We start from the raw sequence: 18,992 nt of genomic DNA, 5'->3' as shown, positions 1-18,992 counted from the left end.
TCTCAAATTTGGAAATGCTTTTTTTAAATTTTTATTCCTGTGCTTGGATCTCATCCCCAGAGATCCTCTTTTAATTGGTAAGGAGAAAGGCCTGGACATCAGGATTTTAAGTCTCCCCTGGTGATTCTAACTGCTGCCCTATAGCTGAAGTTCTCAAAGACCCCTCCTGCTCCATGATCCCCAAGAGAGCATCTGGTATATAGTACTTGAGAATCTATGTTTTTAACAGCTTCCCAAAGTGACCCTGATGTAGGGTATCTTAAAAGTGTGTGCTAGATATCAAGAGACCTTTTAATTTTAATATTCTATTACAATTATTAATAAATTAATGAGTTCTAGTTAGTAAAGTAACTTTCTTTATTGATTATTGCTATATATTGCCCAGTTACAGATTACCAACAAAATTTACTTCATAGGAAGCTTAATATCAAGATTATATTCAACACAATTTGATACTTGAAATACAAGTATAAAAGCAGTATGCAGTAGGTAATCAGTTTATCTGTAGTATGTTCTGAAAATTGTTTTTTGATTACATTTTCTATATCTGTTGATATACCCAAAATAATAGAAAAATTCAAGGGAAAGAAAACTATTGTTGTTTTATGGTGTGGATTCCAGATATGATGTAAGCTTGCTAAGAGACGTTGTATCACGTAGACTGCGTGGCTTCAAATACTAAATATCACCACTGACCCTTGAGTAAAGGGGGACAGTAGTGGCATCCGTGTCCCAGGACTGAGAGAGGGAGAGTAAGAGAAGTCATTAAGTGCTTACATAGTTCCTGTGCATCATAGGCAGGCAGTTAAAACTAGCTGTTGTGTTATTTATAGTCAGAGGATGAACATTTTATGTAAAAGATTAACGAGTACTCATAAAGAATTTAGGTGTGTGCTCGGCACCCGTAGCTCAGTGATTAGGGCACTGACCACATGCACCAGGGCTGGTGGGTTCGAACCCAGCCTGGGCCTGCTAAACAACAACAATAAAAAAAAAAAAAATAGCTGGGCATTGTGGTGGGCGCCTGTAGTCCCAGCTACTAGGGAGGCTAAAGCAAGAGAACCAAGTGTTTGAGGTTGTCGTGAGCTGTGACACCACGGCCCTCTACCAAGGGCAACATAGTGAGACTCTGTCTCAAAAAAAAAAAAGAAAAGAATTTAGGTGTGAGAACAGTTCTGACTTACAAAGTCATTTGTAAAAGTTCTGTGTATCCAAAGGAAAAAATGGAAGTGTGTCCAGACCACTGCCTTTGTTCATCAGGGAATCAAAGCCATCCTGGCGGAGAGTTATGAGCGCATTCATCGCAGTAACCTGGTTGGGATGGGGGTGATCCCCCTTGAATATCTCCCTGGTGAGAATGCAGACACCCTGGGACTCACAGGGCGGGAGCGATACACTGTCATCATTCCAGAAAACCTCACACCACGAATGAAAGTCCAGGTCAAGGTAAGAAGAGCATCTCCACGCCTGGCCCCTCCAGAAGGGGCCCTTCATAATCAATCTTGTTAAAAGGAATTCAGCAGGACTTGGAAGAATGTATCACTCAGCAGGACTGCAGTAGACTTTGGAGTCCTGCCAGCTTTCTGCCTGCTTGCCCGACATGGCATGATACCTGTGCATTTATTATTTATTACTCTATAGAGTTATCCTTGGTCCATTCTTAACTCCCATCCCCTCACCACTGTCTCCTAATTCTGAGTCTCCTCAGCTCACATAATCATGGTGAGAGCTCAGGGGTGTGACACTTTCATATTACCTAAAAAGCTTTTTATATAAAACTTTGAACAACACTCACCCCTTCCCTAAGATTCCCTCCAGCCCTAGACTTTGAATGACAGATCCCAAGGCAAGGAAAGGATGAAGTGCCCAGTGCCAAGGTCCTAGGACAGGCACCCAGACAGAGATAGCCCCTGAGGTCTTTGTCTCAGGTTGAGCAGCTGGGTCTGCTGCCTAAGGGACCCCCTCAGTGACACTACTGACCCAAGACACCTCTGCTCATAGGGAGCCCCCAGAGGTTTGGAAAATGTCACTCTAGTGTCACCAGTAGCTGTACTGAGAGGCTCTCTCTAGTTTTTAGGCACTGCTTTCCTTCATCATTTCCAGCCTGCGTCTGGGCCAGCAGCCTCCTGTGTCCTTTGGTGCTGCTGGGCCACTGCAGTGTGGACACCTCCCTGAGGGCAGGCTGGGTAAATCTTCCCTGACAAGTGTCATTGCTTCTTTATGCCGCAGCTGGATAATGGGAAGACCTTCCAGGCTGTGATGAGGTTCGACACTGATGTGGAACTCACTTACTTCCACAATGGAGGCATCCTCAACTACATGATCCGCAAGATGGCCAAGTAGGCCCTTGTTGCTTATGAGACCTGCGTTTGGCGCTGCACCCGGGAGGAAGCCACGCCGTCAGCCAGCCGAGGCCCTGGTGGGGAAGCTTCCCCAGATGGTCCACAGAGGGGGGCTACCCTACAGACGGAGCGAGTGAGCACAGGGATTTGGGTGCCATTCCTGCAGGCATGAAGCCAGGAGTTCCTACATTCTCTATTTTTGTTAATCTTCTTAATCTTTTTCTAGAATTTGGAAGCTAGAAATGGTGAAAATGTCAGTAGTGCCAGAAAGAGAACCAAGCTTGTCCTTGCACTTACTGATCACAGGACATTGATTTTTCTCTTTCCTGTTAATCTCCAGCTGAATGCACAAGTCTTCTCAGGAGCTGTCTTCTGCCCTTTTGACTGCTCCTCGCTCATTCTCTGCTAATGAAATTTTTCCTGTGATGGTCATTTTCCTTTCCACATTCTACCAATGTAAACTGACATGGATAGATGAAAACTTTGCACATTTCCAGTCATAATAGTGATTGTGATTCTCCCCCACCCTGTTTCTCCTTCGGTGTGGATGACCTAAACACCTCCTGATGCGTCAGATGTTGAAGTTTTTTGATTATGTACCTTTTGATAGATTAACATAAAAGAAATATGAAGTTTTCTTCTACTATCACAGAACTTTTCCCCAGAAAATCATTTGTCAAGAGGAGACCTTTGTTTGGAGATGGTTTGGGAGACTGACACAGAACATTTCTAATATGAATAAGATTAAATCTATTTTCAGTGAAAATGTGTTGTCTTTGGAATTGCATTTTGGTGTGTAGGGGACTGTAGTTTGGGGATATTTAGAGCAGAGCAAGTCTCAGACTATATTGTCTTGAAGCCTGAATGACTTTCATGTTCTGCTTTTATGCCGTATAAGATCTGTGCAGGCACAGTGGCGTGTAGAGAAGCCAGTATGTTCTCTGCCCTGTTGGGAACAGACAAGGAGGAAGAGTAGCCTGGTAGCAGTAGCGTGGTGTAAGTACAGTGAGGAAGTCAGAGCAGTTCAGTGCCTGAAGTTTATCTGTTCATTTTCATCACTGAAGTCATTCAGTGCATGCCTTACTTTGCTCAGGCTGCCAAAACAAAATACCATTGCTTAAACAACGAAAATTTATCTTCTCATGGTTCTGGAGCCTGAAAGTCCAAGATGAGGATGCCAGCCATTCAGTTTCTGGTGAGGGCTCTGTTCTCCTGCTTGCTTACCCTCCCGTGGCCTTTCCTTGATTGCATGCCTGGGGAGCGGGAGGCAGAGAATGAGAGAGACAATGCGCTCACTGAAATCTCTTCTTACAAGAACACTAACTAACAAATCAGGGTCTCATCCTGATGACCGCACTTAACCTTAATAACTTTCTTAGAGGGCCTGTCTCCAAATACAGCCGCTCTAGGGGGTTGGGGCTGCTCTATAGGACTTTGGCGGGAACATAGACATTCACTTCATAACAGGGTGCCTTACAACTTACAAGTTAATCTCCTTGCAATTTTTTTTTTTTTTTTTTGAGACAGAATCTTACTCTGTTGCCCCAGGATAGAGTTCTGTGACATCAGCCTAACTCACAATTCAAACTCCTGGGTTTAAATGATCTTCCTGCCTCAAGTTGTGACTATAGGTGCCAGCTACAATATCCGGCTAATTTTTATGTTTTTAGTAGAGATGGGGTTTTGAACTTGCTCAGGCTGGTCTTGAACTCCTGAGATCAAAAGATTGTCCCACCTCGGCCTCCCAGAGTGCTAGGATTATAGATGTGAGCCTCTGCACCTGACCCTTTCCCTTCTTTTTATACACCACCTGACCTCAAAAGGTCTTCAGAAAATATGCCCCATATGTTTGAAATCTTAACCCCCCATGGTGATTGTTACTGGATGTAAGGGTCTTTGGAAGGTGATTAGGTCATGGGGGTAGAGTTCTCATGAATGAGATTAGTGCCTTTTTTTTTTTTTTGTAGAGACAGAATCTCACTTTATCACCCTGGGTAGAGTGCCCTGGCATCACATAGCTCACAGTAACCTCCAACTCCTGCGCTTAGGCAATTCTCTTACCTCAGCCTCCTAAGTAGCTGGGACTACAGGTGCCCGCCACAATGCCTAGCTATTTTTTTGTTACAGTTTGGCTGGGGCCGGGTTTGAACCCACCACCCTCCATATATGGGGCTGATGCCTTATCCACTGAGCCACAGGCACCACCTGATTAGTGCCTTTTTTTTTTTAATTTTTTTTTTTTTGGTCAGGGCTGGGTTTGAACCCACCACCTCCGGCATATGGGGCTGGCGCTCTACCCCTTTGAGCCACAGGCGCCGCCCAGATTAGTGCCTTTTTAATATAAGCCCAAGAAAGACCCTTCATCTCTTCCGCCATGAGAGAACACAGCAAGAAAAGTGCCATCTATGAACTAGAAAGTGGGCCCTCACCAGACACCAAGTCTGCCAGTGCCTTGCTCTTAAACTTATTAAAAACCATTAGCCCTTGGCAAGTTTCTCTGGCTCCCTGCCCAAACCGCTGCTCCTGGGATCACATGGAGAGGGAGGCAGCCGTAGTGTGTCACCCCATTGATGTCCAGGGTGGATACGCATAGTCTGGGTGGCTGGCTATGCCTTGCTGAGGTGGTCTCCAGATAGTTCTCAGATGTAAGTAGGTGCTACTTAAAAAGAGTTATGTGTACATATGGGTTGAACATAGTACTTTACCATCTTTGGAGTTTTGTTTAAGCCATTAATGGTCCTGATGAATTACAAACCAGTAATCTGAATCTGTTTCAGGAAGACGGTTTAATTACTATAGAGCCTTCCCTGAATACATACCTAATCAAGCTCTCCAAAGCATCAGCAAACCTTGCTAAGTGACATAGAAATGCCCTTTAGACAAATAATTTTTTAAAGGAAGTGCAACCAAATCAAACTGCCTCATCAGTACCATCCAAGGGACCTAACTCAAAATAGTTCAAGTGGTGAACATCAGCTGTTACTGGAAAACGCCCTGAGATGGTCAAAGGAAACGATGGTGTAGATTAAGAGGGAAAGTGTATAGTAAAAGACATATATTGAACCTTTGGGATTGCAACACTCAAGCAAGCAAAGCGAAACCAATGAAAAAGACCAAATAGAACTAGAATAGAAGCCAAGGGAGAGTTTCAAGAAAGGAGTGTAATGGGACCAAAAGTGCAGGGATCAAATAGAAGAGTCAAGAAGTCCCAAATGGGTGTAGCAACCAGAGTCACTGCTAACCTTGACAAGAAAAATTTCAGTAGACATTTAAGGGCAAAAGCTAGTTTACAGTAGGTTAAGAAAGGAGGCATGGAAAACCTTTCTACGTTCCACTCACTCATCCATCTCTCCCAGGGTGCGTGGAGTGGTTACTGTGTGTTCGCTGGCCGTTGGCCCCAAGAGGAGGACAGAAGCAGAGGTTAAGCTTTTTAATTTTTCCCAAGTACTGTGAGTTCTGTTGGCCTACAAATTATTCAGTTCTGCAGTCCATGCTTTGCATATATGATAGTACAAACTTAATAAACAGAAGGTAAAGTGGTAAATAGTCAATACAATACGAGCCTCAGGTAAAATAACTGCACAGTGGTATAAGCAATCCACGATTGTACCCACTAGGTTAGTTGCTGCTTCCTCAAATTCACCTACTGCCTGCAGCTGAGGTTTGAGACCCTACGGCATGTGGACATTTCTACAGCATCAAATGGTATCTTCTCAAAGTGAAACTCCTTCCACTTTGAGTAAAGTCTCTGAGCTCCAGTTGCAATGTCTTCTACCACAAAACTTTCAATTTTTATGATTGGAATCTCAAATGTCTTATACTTCACATGGATTCCCCAGTCATGGCTGCAGTCCTGTCTGGCACAGTATATCTTGGCTCTCTTCTCAAAACTTGAAAATTTCTTTGGTTTGGGGTGTGGTCTACTCACAAAGCATTCCTTAAAAGCATCTCCAATCACAGTGTAATGAGAGTCCTACAGATGAAGAGATCAAATAACAAAAGAACGTTAGAAACCAGTATATCATTGTGATTTTAAAAACACCACAATAATCTGAGCTGAAGAGCAGCCAGGTCTTGCTTACTTTACAGTTTTGGAAAGAAGCAAATATGGATGGATTCACCAGAAGGCCAGGCGAGGATCCATGCACCTGATTCCCTCCTACAGGTGGAGTGGAGGTGGCACCTCATGAAGAGGAGTAAGAATTTTCCAGGTGACCTAACTTCTGAAGGGATCTGGGAAGCCCACTTGCACAGGCACAATCCAGAGCACACAGGGAAGAACAACAAAGGCAGATGTGCATCTGAAGTGGGTTGGGACTGATGTGTCCATAGTCCCCGTCTACAGTCAGCTTAGAGTAAACTGCACAGAAACAAAAGCATGTCCAACATGCCCCTCAGGAAAACGTGTGGTCTGAGGGCCATTTTCATTAGAATAACCACCCAAATTGAAGCTGAAAGGAACTTTCGCAGCTAACTACTTAATAGTACGAATCCTCATAAGCTTCTTACCTAAACAGATGGACTGATGAGAGATTTCAGCTTTCTGAAGACAAGACAGGACCTGAAGGTGATAACCGTCTGAGCTAGCCCTGCCCCTTCACCCTGCCTTCCATCAGCAGCAGGAAAGGTACACCCAGGCATTTATCTTTGCTGATTTTTCTAACCCTTCTATCTAAAATTTTTAAGAAAAAAAATATATCCAAAGCTAACTTATGGATATCATGTTTTACAAATGAAGTATTTTGTTTTCATTATAAAAGTGACCCATATCCCATAAGGAAAGGTTGGAAGAGAGGAAAAAAATGGAATATAACCACCAAAATATCAATACATTTTGGTATATTTCCCCTAGTCTTTTTTTCCCATACAAAGGTAGAGATTTTTGTTTGACTTTTCTTCTTGATGGTAGAGATGGTGATATTGTTGCTGTTTCATACAGCTATAAAATAGCATAGTCACAGTGTTGTATCCTGGTTATTTTTTCTACTTCATCATTAGTTTGAAGCACTTTTTAATCATATTGCATTAATTTCATAATTGTCTTTAACTTTACTTTGGAACAATTTCAAGATTTATAGAAAAGTCAGAGACACCCCAGAAAATTCCTGTATACTGTTCACCCAGTTTGTCTGAATGCTAACATCTTACATGTATATTTTTCAAAACTAAGAAATTCTTGGGGATGGCACACAATTGTAAGAGGGACATTATCTAATAAATACAATCAGTGTAACTTAATTCTTTGTACCCTCAAAGAATGCCAAACAACAACAACAACAAACTAAGAGGGCAGCACCTGTGGCTCAGTGAGTAGGGTGCTGACCCCATATACCGAGGGTGGTGGGTTCAAACCTGGCCCTGGCCAAACTGCAACAAAAGCTGGGTGTTGTGGCGGGTGCCTGTGGTCTCAGCTACTGGGGAGGCTGAAGTAAGAGAATCGCCTAAGCCCAGGAGTTGGAGGTTGCTGTGAGCTGTGATGGCACAGCACTCTACCAAGGGCAATAAGTGAAACTCTGTCTCTACAAAAAAAAACTAAGAAATTAATATCAGTACATTATTCTTAGTTTAGCTACAAATTTTACCACTCTTTCTACTAATATTCTTTATCCATTCCAAGTCTAATCCAGGGGGCTGCACTGCACTCAGCATAACCATTATTGTAATGACTGTATAATTAAGTAAGCAGCTATACAGCAGTTTTTAAAAACTTTTTTTATTTGAGACCAAGTCTCACTTTGTCACCCAGGCTAGAGTGCCATGGCATCAGCCTAGCTTATAGCAACCTCAAACTCATGGGCTCAAGCAATCCTGCCTCAGCCTCCTGGGTAGTTAGATCTATAGGTGCAAGCCACAATGCCTGGCTAATTTTTCTATTTTTAGTAGAGATGGGGTCTTGATCTTGCTCAGGCTGGTCTTGAACTCCTGAGATCAAGGGATTGTCCCACCTCGGCTTCCCAGACTGCTAGGATTACAGATTTGAGCCACCATATTGGGCCAAAATTCTATTTTTTTATTATTAAACATTAAGGGTTTCTTTTTCACTTTTTAGCTTTTTTATAAATACATAAGTCATAGCCACAATAACAACATAAATAATGGTGGGTTTTTTTGTTTTGGGGTTTTTTTGTTTTTGAGACGGAGTCTCACAATGTCACCCTCGGTAGAGTGCCATGGTGTCACAGCTCACAGCAACCTCCAGCTCTTGGGCTTAGGCGATTCTCTTGCCTCAGCCTCCCGAGTAGCTGGGACTACAGACGCCCATCATAATGCCCAGCTATTTTTTGTTGCAGTTGTCATTGTTTGGCAGGCCCAGGCCCGGTTCGAACATGCCAGCCTCAGTGTATGTGGCTGGTACCATAACCACTGTGCTATGGGTGCCAAGCCAAATAATGGTAATTTTACTATAAATATTTCACCAACAAACAAGTGCTAAAAAAATGACCAAATGCCATTTATCAAAAGGCCACTTACCTCTATGACTCTTATATCAGCTGTGTAACATGCCAGGGCTTTGCATTTTTTGCATAGCAGTTTTTTATTTTCTTTATCAAGTACAGGTTTTGGTTTTGCTTGACTATCTCTGAGGAATTTTTCATGAATCTGTATATGGAGAATCTACACTCAAAAAGAAAAACCTCAAATGTAATTTAAATACAACTAATACATATAGAAAGACATGCACACAGACATGCATATAATCGTTCATGTACAACTTCTTTAAACACATGCTACCTGGCTTTGTAAAATCCCAAATTTTATTAGGTCCCCTAACTCAGTATCAGTCAGTGTTTCCTTGTGGCCTCTAATTAGTCTTTCAACTTCATTACCTAGAAAAGCACTAAAGATCTCCATTAAAAAGTCATGTGAAGTATGCTGGCTACTTAACTGGTTGGCAAAAATTTATATAACATATGCCAGTTCTTTTAGGCATAATTACACCCACTCCAGGCATAAATCCATTGAGTATGGATAACAGGCAGAAGAGTCCCTGCCATCGAAAATCTTTCTCCCTTTCAACCATAAAGAATATTGTTGAATTCCAGTAAAATGAAACATACATATAGTGTGACTGTGTTCAAATTCAAAATTTAGGCCTTGGGTAAGTACAGCAAGAATGCTGGATATTATATATTAAACGAACATCAGATTCTGAAGTATGAAGAGAGGAAGGCAGACCAGCTAGGAACCTCAGGGCCCTAGGAACAATATGGAAGTGAGTTCCCTGGGTTTCCTTTTCACCTGATATATCCCAGACTTGGAGCTAAAGAAGCCAGCAACCTGAAATGCCTACAGTGTAGTCAAAAGATCTCAACAAAAGCCTGCACTCTGTAGCCAAAGGAATAAAAGAGATGTAGTTTAGAAAAACAGAAAACTTTTAGACAATAACTGCTCTACTCCATCACAGAAAAATACAGAAACGTCATAGAAAAAATACACCTGTGGCCACCCGTACCTATGCAAGCACAGGCTGCATGGAGGACCTGGATTTCTACCTCACGGAACTTCAAGAAGATACCCAGCACTACCACCGGGGTGTTGTCAGAGACGGCTAAGCAGGGAGCCAGGACCTTCAGCCCTGCCACCTGGCAAGTGGTGTCAGTGGAAACTACCTGGGGAGCCCAAACTCGCATCCCCACCCAGCAGCAAGAAAGAGTCTCCCTCCCTCTCACCACACCCCACAACCCCTGCTGGTATCAACAGAGGCTGACTGGGGAACCTGGACACGGGACTACCCAGCAATGAGGAGGCAGCATCCCTGAAAACGCCAGGTAACACAGGTTAAATAAGATCCAGAGTCTCAAAAAATGAAAATATCTGGATTTGGATTTTTAAAAAAAATCACTCTTCATACCAAGAAACAGGAAGATCTCAAACTGCATTAAAAACAGACAATCAATAGATACCAATACTAAAATGGCAGATGTGTGAATAAAGACCAAAGCACAATAAAAATGCTTCAATGAGCAATCATAAACACTCCTGAAATAAGAGAAAATATGAAGGTTCAGCAAAGAGAGGGAAGACAGAAAGAAGAACCAAATGGAAAATTTAGAACGGAAAGAAAAATCTCAGTGGATGTGTTAAACAGCAGAATGGAAGGGACAAAGGAAAAGAGTCAGTGAACCAGAAGACAGAACAATAGAAATTACCCAGTGTTAGCAACAGAAAGAAATTATACTGAAAAATAATGACCAGACAGACTCAGGGATCTGTAGGACTATTTCAAAACATGTCATGCCACTGAAGTCCTATAAAGAGAGAACAGGGCATAAAAACACTTAAAGAAAGAAACATTTCCTGACTATCACAAGTACATAAACCTAGATTCAAGAAGCTGAACAAACTCCAAACTGGATAAAACCAAAGAAATTTACTCTAGGACACATTATAATTAAACTTCTGAAAACTAAAGTCAAGGAAAAAAAGGAAGGAAGAACATGTTGATTCCCTCATTGTCACCTGCGGAAGAATCTGCCTGTCCCACTGGTTTGTAGCCGCTCCCACTCCTGTAATCAGACTACATGTTCAAGTGGACTCAGCCGAGGTGAAAATCCCATCCTGCCCCTTCCTATGATGTGTTTTGGGGCAAGTGTGTGTTTCCTCAAATGCAGAATGGTAACAACCCAGCATGTAATTCATGAACTGTTGGGAGATGACATGGGTTTGTAACTGCTCAGGCCTGTCTGCCACAGAGTAAGTGCCCGGCTGTGTTACCCTAGCTCAGTTAGTACTCTGATGCTAAGAGCCGCAAGAATGCTAATTATGGTGGCTTGTTCATTATTGGGTAGGGTGATCCTCATTCATTTGTTATTTTTCTAGAAATATTATAGCTATTTTCATCTATTGTATATAAACTCTGGAACCATTTTGTCAAGTTAAAAAATATCATTTATGCTTTGATTATAAGTCCTGTAGTAGGCCTACAGGTAAATTTGGGGTGAATTCTTTAAAATTTTACAAAATATTCATTCATTCATTCCATTCAAAAGCATGGCATTTCTTTCATCTTAATTTGTTTCCATATCTCTTAGGAAAATTTTTGTAGTTGTTCCCATTTCTGCTTCATACTTTTTTTTTTTTTTTTTTTTGAGACAGAGTCTTACTTTGTTGCCTTCGGTAGAATGCCATGGCATCATAGCTCACAGCAACCTCAAACTCTTGGGCTCAAGTGATTCTCTTGCCTCAGCCTCACACTTTTTTTTTTTTTTTTTTTTAAGGCAATCTGTTGCCTGGGCTGACATGCTGTGGCACCATCATAGCTCACTGCAACCTCAATCTCCTGGCTCCAGCAATCCTGCCTAAGCTTCCCAAGTCACTGGGAATACAGGCACCTGCCACCGCAGCTAGCTAATATTTTCTGTTTTTAGTAGAGACAGGAGTCTTGCTCTTGATCAGGCTGGTCTCAAACTCCTAAACTCAAGTGATTTTTGCTTCTCAGGCTCCCAGGGTACTCGGATTACAGGTGTGAGCCACTGTACCCAGCCAAGACCTAGAATGTTTTGATTAAGAGAACCAAGTATATTTTTTCTCCCCTACTCCCCAGTCCTATCCCACCTGAAATTATCTTGTTTTTGCAAAAACAAACAGTTGTGAATGCCTCCTGTTTTCGATCCAAATTTTCACTGTTGTAAGATTATTACATTATACATGGTCATCCCATTATTTCCTTGGGATAAAGTTCTAGAATTAAAATTCTTGAGTTATATGACACACATTTCCCTATGAGTAATTTTAATTTTCTTTTTTCAGATACGGTTCTAATCTGCTTAAGGTAGATGGGGGTCAGAGGGCTGTGATAGGAAAGAGGATAAAAACATAAACTTGCCCCTGGGCATCTAGTTTTTTAAAAAATTCACTTATGTCTAATGGTGTTCAATTACATACTAAAATTCATTCAAATACTAATAATCTCAGGTATTTTAAATGTTACTATAGGCAACAGCTATAAATCCTAATAAGTTAAAAACCATTACTGGTGTAACTGGTGTGTATATATATATATATATACACAAGTTTATATATATATATATAAAACAAGATAATACATAACACAATAAGTTAAAATCAATAACTGGATATAAAGGGCTCAGCCAAGTTCTAAGTCCATGGCAGCTCCCCCCACACCTGAGAGGGAGAAAAGCAATACTGCAGAATCCTGATTATGTGCCGTCTTGGATACACATCATATGGGAAGTTCCTAGTTCAAAACGAACTTTCTTTCACCTGCTATCTTGTTCTCTGCTCCGTGAGGAACAAAAAACAGGCTTCCTCCTTTGATTCCGTATAACCCTTCACCTCCACAGCTGTAAAAACACCCTCCATACCAGTGGTTCTCAACCTTCCGAATGAGACGATGTATTTTCATTGTTACAAAGGGGTCCCGACCCACAGATTGAGAACCACTGCTCCATACCTTATTCCTCCAGATTGAAATAGGACCACATTCTGAAGCTTCCTTCATGGAACTCAGTTCTTGGACACCCCTGGCCTATTAGGCTGGCTGCAGAGGAAGCAGAGAGTTCCCCCCGGTCCTGGTGCTGCTGGCAGTGGGCCACCCACAGACAGTGGACAGTGCAGCTGGGGAAAACGGCAGACTCCGGCCCTCGCTGCTCTTCCCTCTGCCTCTCCACCTGCTTGCAGAGCTCCAGACATTTTCCTTCTCTTCTGCAGGGGTTTCTTCCTTCCATTAAAGCCCATATACAGGGACCAGAGTGCTCAAATCCAAACCCCTAAGCCACGCGGGCGGCGGGGTGGGGTGTTTCTCACCCAAGAAACACAGTTCCATTCAGTTTTAAGAACGTAAGATTTTCCCTACCTTGTTATACTTCTAAGCCTTTGAAAGAAATGCCTTTCAACAGTGGCTAGGGGGGATCATCTATGACAAGACAGGGATGACAGAACTCCAGGCTCCCAGCTTCCAGTCACTCCTGACTACACTTGTTCTGGGCTCCCTCTCTGCCCATCTGTCTGTGGATATTGAGGAAACCCAAATGCTATTAGATAGCCTGATTTGACAGATACTTAACCCTTTCTTAAATGTAAGAAAACTTAACATTTTCTCTTCACCTCACTCCTTGTGCTGCTGACTACCAAAAAAAGTCTATGTCTGGTCCAGCCTCCCCTTTCCTTGACAGACTTTACTCTATTGCTTCTGTCACATAAGAGTCTAAGCAGTTTGTCACCCAGTGGAGGAGCTACCAATTATGCCACGGTTATTAAAACTCATAAGTTTAAGGCCTTAAAACTTATGACTTTTAAAAGTTGCACACACTGGCAATACTCCTACATTCTACAAAATGAGGAGGTGGCTCAGTGAAGACAATTAGAGAAGGAACTAAGTTTCCTTGTAATTCTTCCCACTAAAAACACAGAAGTAGTACTTTTAGATCATTTATCTTCCCAAGTTTAGGAAGAAATATTTTAAATTAGTAAACACTGACATAAAGTTACAATTTTGTCCTAAAGTAAGTGTTAATTTGTTTTAGATCACTGCTTCTAACACTTTTTTTTTTTTGAGACAGTCTTACTGTCGCCCTCAGTAGAGTGCCATGGTGTCACAGCTCACAGCAACTGCAACCTCAAACTCTTGGCTTAATAAGCAAATCTCTTGCTTCAGCCTCCCAAGTAGCTGGGACTACAGGCACCTGCCACAACACACGGCTATTTTTTTTGATGTTGTTGTAGTTGTTATTGTTATTTGGCAGGCCCGGGCCGGTTCAAACCTACCAGCCCCGGTGTATGTAGCCGGCACCCTAGCGGCTGAGGTACAGGCACCGAACCTGCTTCTTAACACTTTTTACAGCATCAAGATTATGACTTTTAAAAGTTGCAGACACTATAGAGTTGGTCTACTGAACTGTAAGGTTCATCTTTACAAAGTTAACCTATACCTCACATCTCTGTCCAATAACAGCTTTCATTTCTATAGCACCTATACAAGGCCTTGTGCTAAGCAATGCACACATCTCGTTCTAGCCTCACAACCGCCTTGTGAGTTAAATACCATGATTTTTTTCCTCAGCTTTACAAATGAGGAGATTGATGATTTAAAAGACACAGTGCCTGGCTGAGATCACATTATCTAGAAAGAGGTGGAACTGGGATATGAACCTTGGGTTCTAGTGTTCAACCTCTTCCCTACCCCCACAGTGTTCAATGCATCCAGAGCATCTGAGATAAAAATGTCTACAGAGGGTCTGGAAGAAGGTGTTGGTATGCGTGGGTATTTCTTAATTTCCTCCAACCTGATTTCACATGTCTGTTATAAAGGAAATTACAGTACCAAGAAGGTCACTACCACGAGGCCCATCTGAACAGGTCTGTCACTCCATAGTATTGTCCATAGATACAAATAGGCATTCTGACATCTGCACAGTGACCTGAGAGCTCTTTTCTCTGAGGACTGGCTGGTAGAGAAAGATTTGAATCAGAGAGTAGGAAGAACTATTTCTTGGAGTGGTAGGATGTATTCCTTAAAATGAACTGTCAACTTAGGAGCAATTCTAGCAATATTCCTTTTAGAATGAAATTATAACTTCAGGTATTAGCACTAATAGAATATGTTTTAATCTAACTGACATTTAAACAGAATGAATTTGACAGTCACTGCAGAATGAAACTTGGTATCAACCCACTATTCTAATACAATACTCTGAGCACTCTGGTCAAAGATGCCAACATGCTCACATTTCTTGATTTTTATTCATGGTTAGATTCTGAAAGAGTAACACACGACTTACCTTTCCTTTAAATACTGCTTCATTCCATGTCTGAAGGTTTAAGATGGAGTCATTCATCATTTTTTCTTTGTATAGGTTTATTTTTTCTTTTTCAATTACATCAGCATTACTGGTCAGAAGAAAACATTTGCTACCTCTTGCTCTTCCTCTACCTATCAGAAAATAAATATTTTATTTGGTGTGTTTGATTTAAAACTCTGATGTAAGATGCACCACAGGTGTGATCCTTTCAATGCCCCTCCCTCTACCCACCTCCCCTCCCCCCCCCTTACAAGGGTATATGTGAGGCTTGGTAGATGAGGAATGTAAATGTCTTAGCAAAGTAACTAAGAAAATGCCAGGAGGGCTATGTCAACTAATGTGATGAAAATGTGTCAAATGGTCTATGAACCAAGTGTATGGTGCCCCATGATCATATTGATGTACACAGCTATGATTTAATAAAAAAATAAAATAAAACTCTGATGTAATCTGAGATCAGGTAAACAAAGGGACAGAGGTATTCCTAAAATTCAACTTTGGTTCACTGAATCCTGCTTTCTAGGGAAGCTGAGCTGTTAAAGAGTGGATTCAGATACAGGTGTGCACCTGCGTGTTAAACATGTAGATAAACTAGGAGCCCACCTTAGGCTAGCTGTCTCAGGTCTTGGACAGCGCAGTGTGACTGAACAGCCATATCAGAAATGCTGCTTTAAAGACACTCCAACATGAACCCTCAATAAGACACTCTGAGGGCTCTCAGATGAATGATAAACAGACCACCCTTCTAGGCACTGGAGAAATAAGTCCTCTAGGCACTGGAGAAATAAGATATGTTCACAACAGACAGAGCTTAGGTGGAAAATTACAAAGAGAGTGGATAATGACCCAAAGGGAAGAATGAGAAATTAAGGTGGAAAGACAGGTGGGGTGCTGGATTTTGAAAACTCTTTAACATCAAGTAAATTGGGAAACTACTAGAGTTTCCATACAGGGAAATAACAGAATCAGAGCTTTTTACAGGAAGAGTCATGTGGCAGATGTTCTTATAGAAATTTTTAAAAGAAAAGGAAAAAGGAGGGAAGACTGAGATAATCTAGTTACGAGATAATCTAGTCCAAGTGGGGCAGAAGAACCTTGGAGTATCTCTTCTGGAATAAAGGAGCCCACCAGCCCACAAGCATAGCCATTGAGAGTCGGCAAAGCCTCAATTCAAATTTGAATTATCCTTCCATAAAAATGTCAGTTGATGTTGGGCAAAAAAGCAGTATTGTTGTCAACAAGAATCAAAATAGGGTATGTGTGTGTATGTGAGCAGACGAACTGTAACCATTCAATCCAGACGAAGTAAGTCATCTTCATGGCCAACCCACCAGAGTGCACTGTGGCACTGGTCACAAACTCAACCATGGCTCAGTAAAGGAGATCAGCCAGAATGACAGACGCACAAAAAAACAAAACAGAAGCTGGGCAGGAATGGCACCAAAGCTCCTCTCACCTCTGGTTTGGATCATTTTGATGACATTGCCCACGTACTCATACAGGATGACAAGATTACATTGCACAATGTCAATGCCTTCATCAGCAACCGAGGTGGCGATCAGAATATTGTTAGCTCCACTGGTTCCGAAACTATTCAGTACACACTTCTGTGCTGGGAGTGTCATTCCTGTGTCGGATGAGAGGGTTTTATGCAATTCTTTATATACCAAAGACGGAATTTTCGCCTTGAAAAAAATATGCTCCTAATGATGGAATGTTCATGACACGGTCAGGACCTGTGATAGCTATGATTTCACAACACCCCTAGGAAGTGGGGTCTATCCTTATGCTTGTTTTAAAGAAGACATTTAGGGTGGCATCTAACAGCTGGGCCTCTGCCACAAGACCACCTGGGTTCAAATTCCAGCTCTGGAACTTACTAATGGTATAGCTTTAGCCATATTATCCCCCTAGAATATTGACTTTTTTGCAAAAATATAAACAGCTAACTGTAACACCTTTATATGTGTATAAGAGTTTAAAGCTGACAAAACATTTTCACATCTGCTCATTCACCGGATTTTCACAAAGCCCTTTTAAGGTTAACAGGGCAAGTGTGATTCCCCTTTATAAGTAAAGGGCTTGAAAGTCCAGAGGTGAGGTAAACTGACAGGCTGGTTATCAGCACAGCTGGCCCTTGGACTTAAGTCTAGGTCCCTAATAGGGGGACCAAGACAACTATTGGGTTGTCTCCCACGCAAAAACACACCCATAAACCTCTCTTCTCTAAGAATCATTTCCTGTCATACCCACAGGGGTGAAACCCTGGGTAGCTATAGTTGTATTATATTATGTTCCTCTATGGAAGAAACAATGCCTTCTGTTCAGCAAGCCCTGCTTCCTTCTTCTGCTGGGCACACAGCTCAAGTATACTTCCCAACCTCCTTTGCACTGCAGTCAGATGGGGCCTTGAGGCTAAATTCTCACTAATAGCATGCAGACAGAAGTGATGCCATGTCTCCAAAACTGATCCCAAAGAATTGTCCATATTCTTGTTATTCCTCATCAGTGAACTAGATAAGGTCACAGTGGAAAATTTGGAGAACACCTGGGATTACAGAGCCATAACAAGGAAGGGTCCCTAAGTGGGTGGTGAGTGGAACAGAGATCCCCACACACACACCTACATCAATGCAAGTGAGCATTGATGGAAAGAAAGGATCTTGACAAAGGCAGCCACACACTGCCTTCTGATATCCTATGATCATGGAGGCTAAATTTTAGTTGTCTGAATAGGAAGTGAAGTTAACAAGCCATAATCATCTGGTCTGTGTGATCATGGCAAACACCTAAAATAGTGACTAAAAAAATATGTACGCTATATTTCAAACTTTATGGGTCCCAAAGACTCATCTACACTTATATATTAGTTGAATCACCTTCTGATCACACACCATTAATAGGGCATACCCACCTCAGGGAGGTTGAGGGAGGTAGTATGTATTCCCTTCCTCCACCTGGCTGACAGTGGGCTCTCAGAGTTTGTAGAAAGATCCTTTATAGTTTTTGAATTATTCATTATTCAAAGTCATGAAAATTCAAGTGCAGTGTTATTTTTAGAAAGTTGCTTTAAAATCAATCCCTATTATTTTAATTTTACTTTTAATTTTCTTTATCCAGCACACTCTTTTAAGGCCAGGTGAGGTGGCTCATACCTGTAATCCTAGCACTTGGAAGGCCGAGGCGGGTGGATTGCCTGAGTTCACAGGTTCAAGACCAGCCTGAGCCAGAGCGAGACCTCATCTCTAAAAACATAGCCAGGTGTTGTGGCGGGCGCCTGTAGTCCCAGCTACTCAGGAGGCTGAGGCAAGAGAATCACGTGAGCCCAAGAGTTTGAGGTTGCTGTGAGCTGTGATGCCATGTCACTGTACTGATGGTGACAAAGTGAGACTCAGTCTCTCTATTCCTTTTGAATCCATGTATTCTCAGTAAAATCAAAAACCAAATGAACACTGGGACCACATAAAAAGTCTATAGGTGAATAATAGCTAATATTTAACATATACTGAGCACTCACCATGTGCCAGGCATTGTTCTAAAGCAGGGGTTAGCAGAAATTTGCTGTAAAGGTGGATGGATAGTATATATTTTAGGCTTTGTCACCCAGACTGTCACAACTACTCAACACCGCCATTACGGTGTGAAAGCAGCCACTTTTAATACATAAATGAATAAGCATGACTGTGTTCTAAAAAAGTACATTTTTTATGGATTTCATATCCCTTTCACATGTCATGAAATAAATATTTTGATTTTTTTTCAACCACTTAAAAATACAAAATCATTCTTAGCTCAAGAGTCATCAACAGCAGGCAGTGAGCCAGATTTTGCTATTTACAGTGTGATGAGTGAGGAAAGGCTTCTATGGGAATGTGAGAGAAGGACATCT

General features: G+C 41.8%; 2 protein-coding genes across 4 annotated transcripts in view; one reads left to right on the top strand and one right to left on the bottom strand.

Annotated features, from left to right (window-relative positions):
• ACO1 (aconitase 1) overlaps window positions 1-3,108 on the top strand; it is a 62,750-nt gene extending 59,642 nt beyond the window's left edge. For all 3 annotated transcript variants that reach the window (XM_053571033.1, XM_053571042.1, XM_053571024.1), the window contains 2 exons: window positions 1,261-1,446; window positions 2,230-3,108. In XM_053571033.1, coding sequence (XP_053427008.1) covers window positions 1,261-1,446; window positions 2,230-2,343 — 300 coding nt within the window. In that variant the 3' untranslated portion in view covers window positions 2,344-3,108. The remainder of the gene's footprint in view (window positions 1-1,260; window positions 1,447-2,229) is intronic.
• A 2,001-nt stretch (window positions 3,109-5,109) lies between these two features.
• The window catches only part of RIGI (RNA sensor RIG-I), a 55,531-nt gene continuing 41,648 nt past the window's right edge, over window positions 5,110-18,992 (bottom strand). The window contains exons 15-18 of the mRNA XM_053571015.1: window positions 16,560-16,730; window positions 15,083-15,234; window positions 8,814-8,957; window positions 5,110-6,315 (exon numbers count right to left, since the gene is read on the bottom strand). Coding sequence (XP_053426990.1) covers window positions 5,986-6,315; window positions 8,814-8,957; window positions 15,083-15,234; window positions 16,560-16,730 — 797 coding nt within the window. The 3' untranslated portion in view covers window positions 5,110-5,985. The remainder of the gene's footprint in view (window positions 6,316-8,813; window positions 8,958-15,082; window positions 15,235-16,559; window positions 16,731-18,992) is intronic.

Source organism: Nycticebus coucang, chromosome 2 (assembly GCF_027406575.1).
Source record: "Nycticebus coucang isolate mNycCou1 chromosome 2, mNycCou1.pri, whole genome shotgun sequence".
In the NCBI taxonomy this organism is placed as follows: Eukaryota; Metazoa; Chordata; class Mammalia; order Primates; family Lorisidae; genus Nycticebus; species Nycticebus coucang.
Note: the sequence above shows the minus strand (reverse complement) of the source record. Positions and strands in the feature narration are given on the sequence as shown.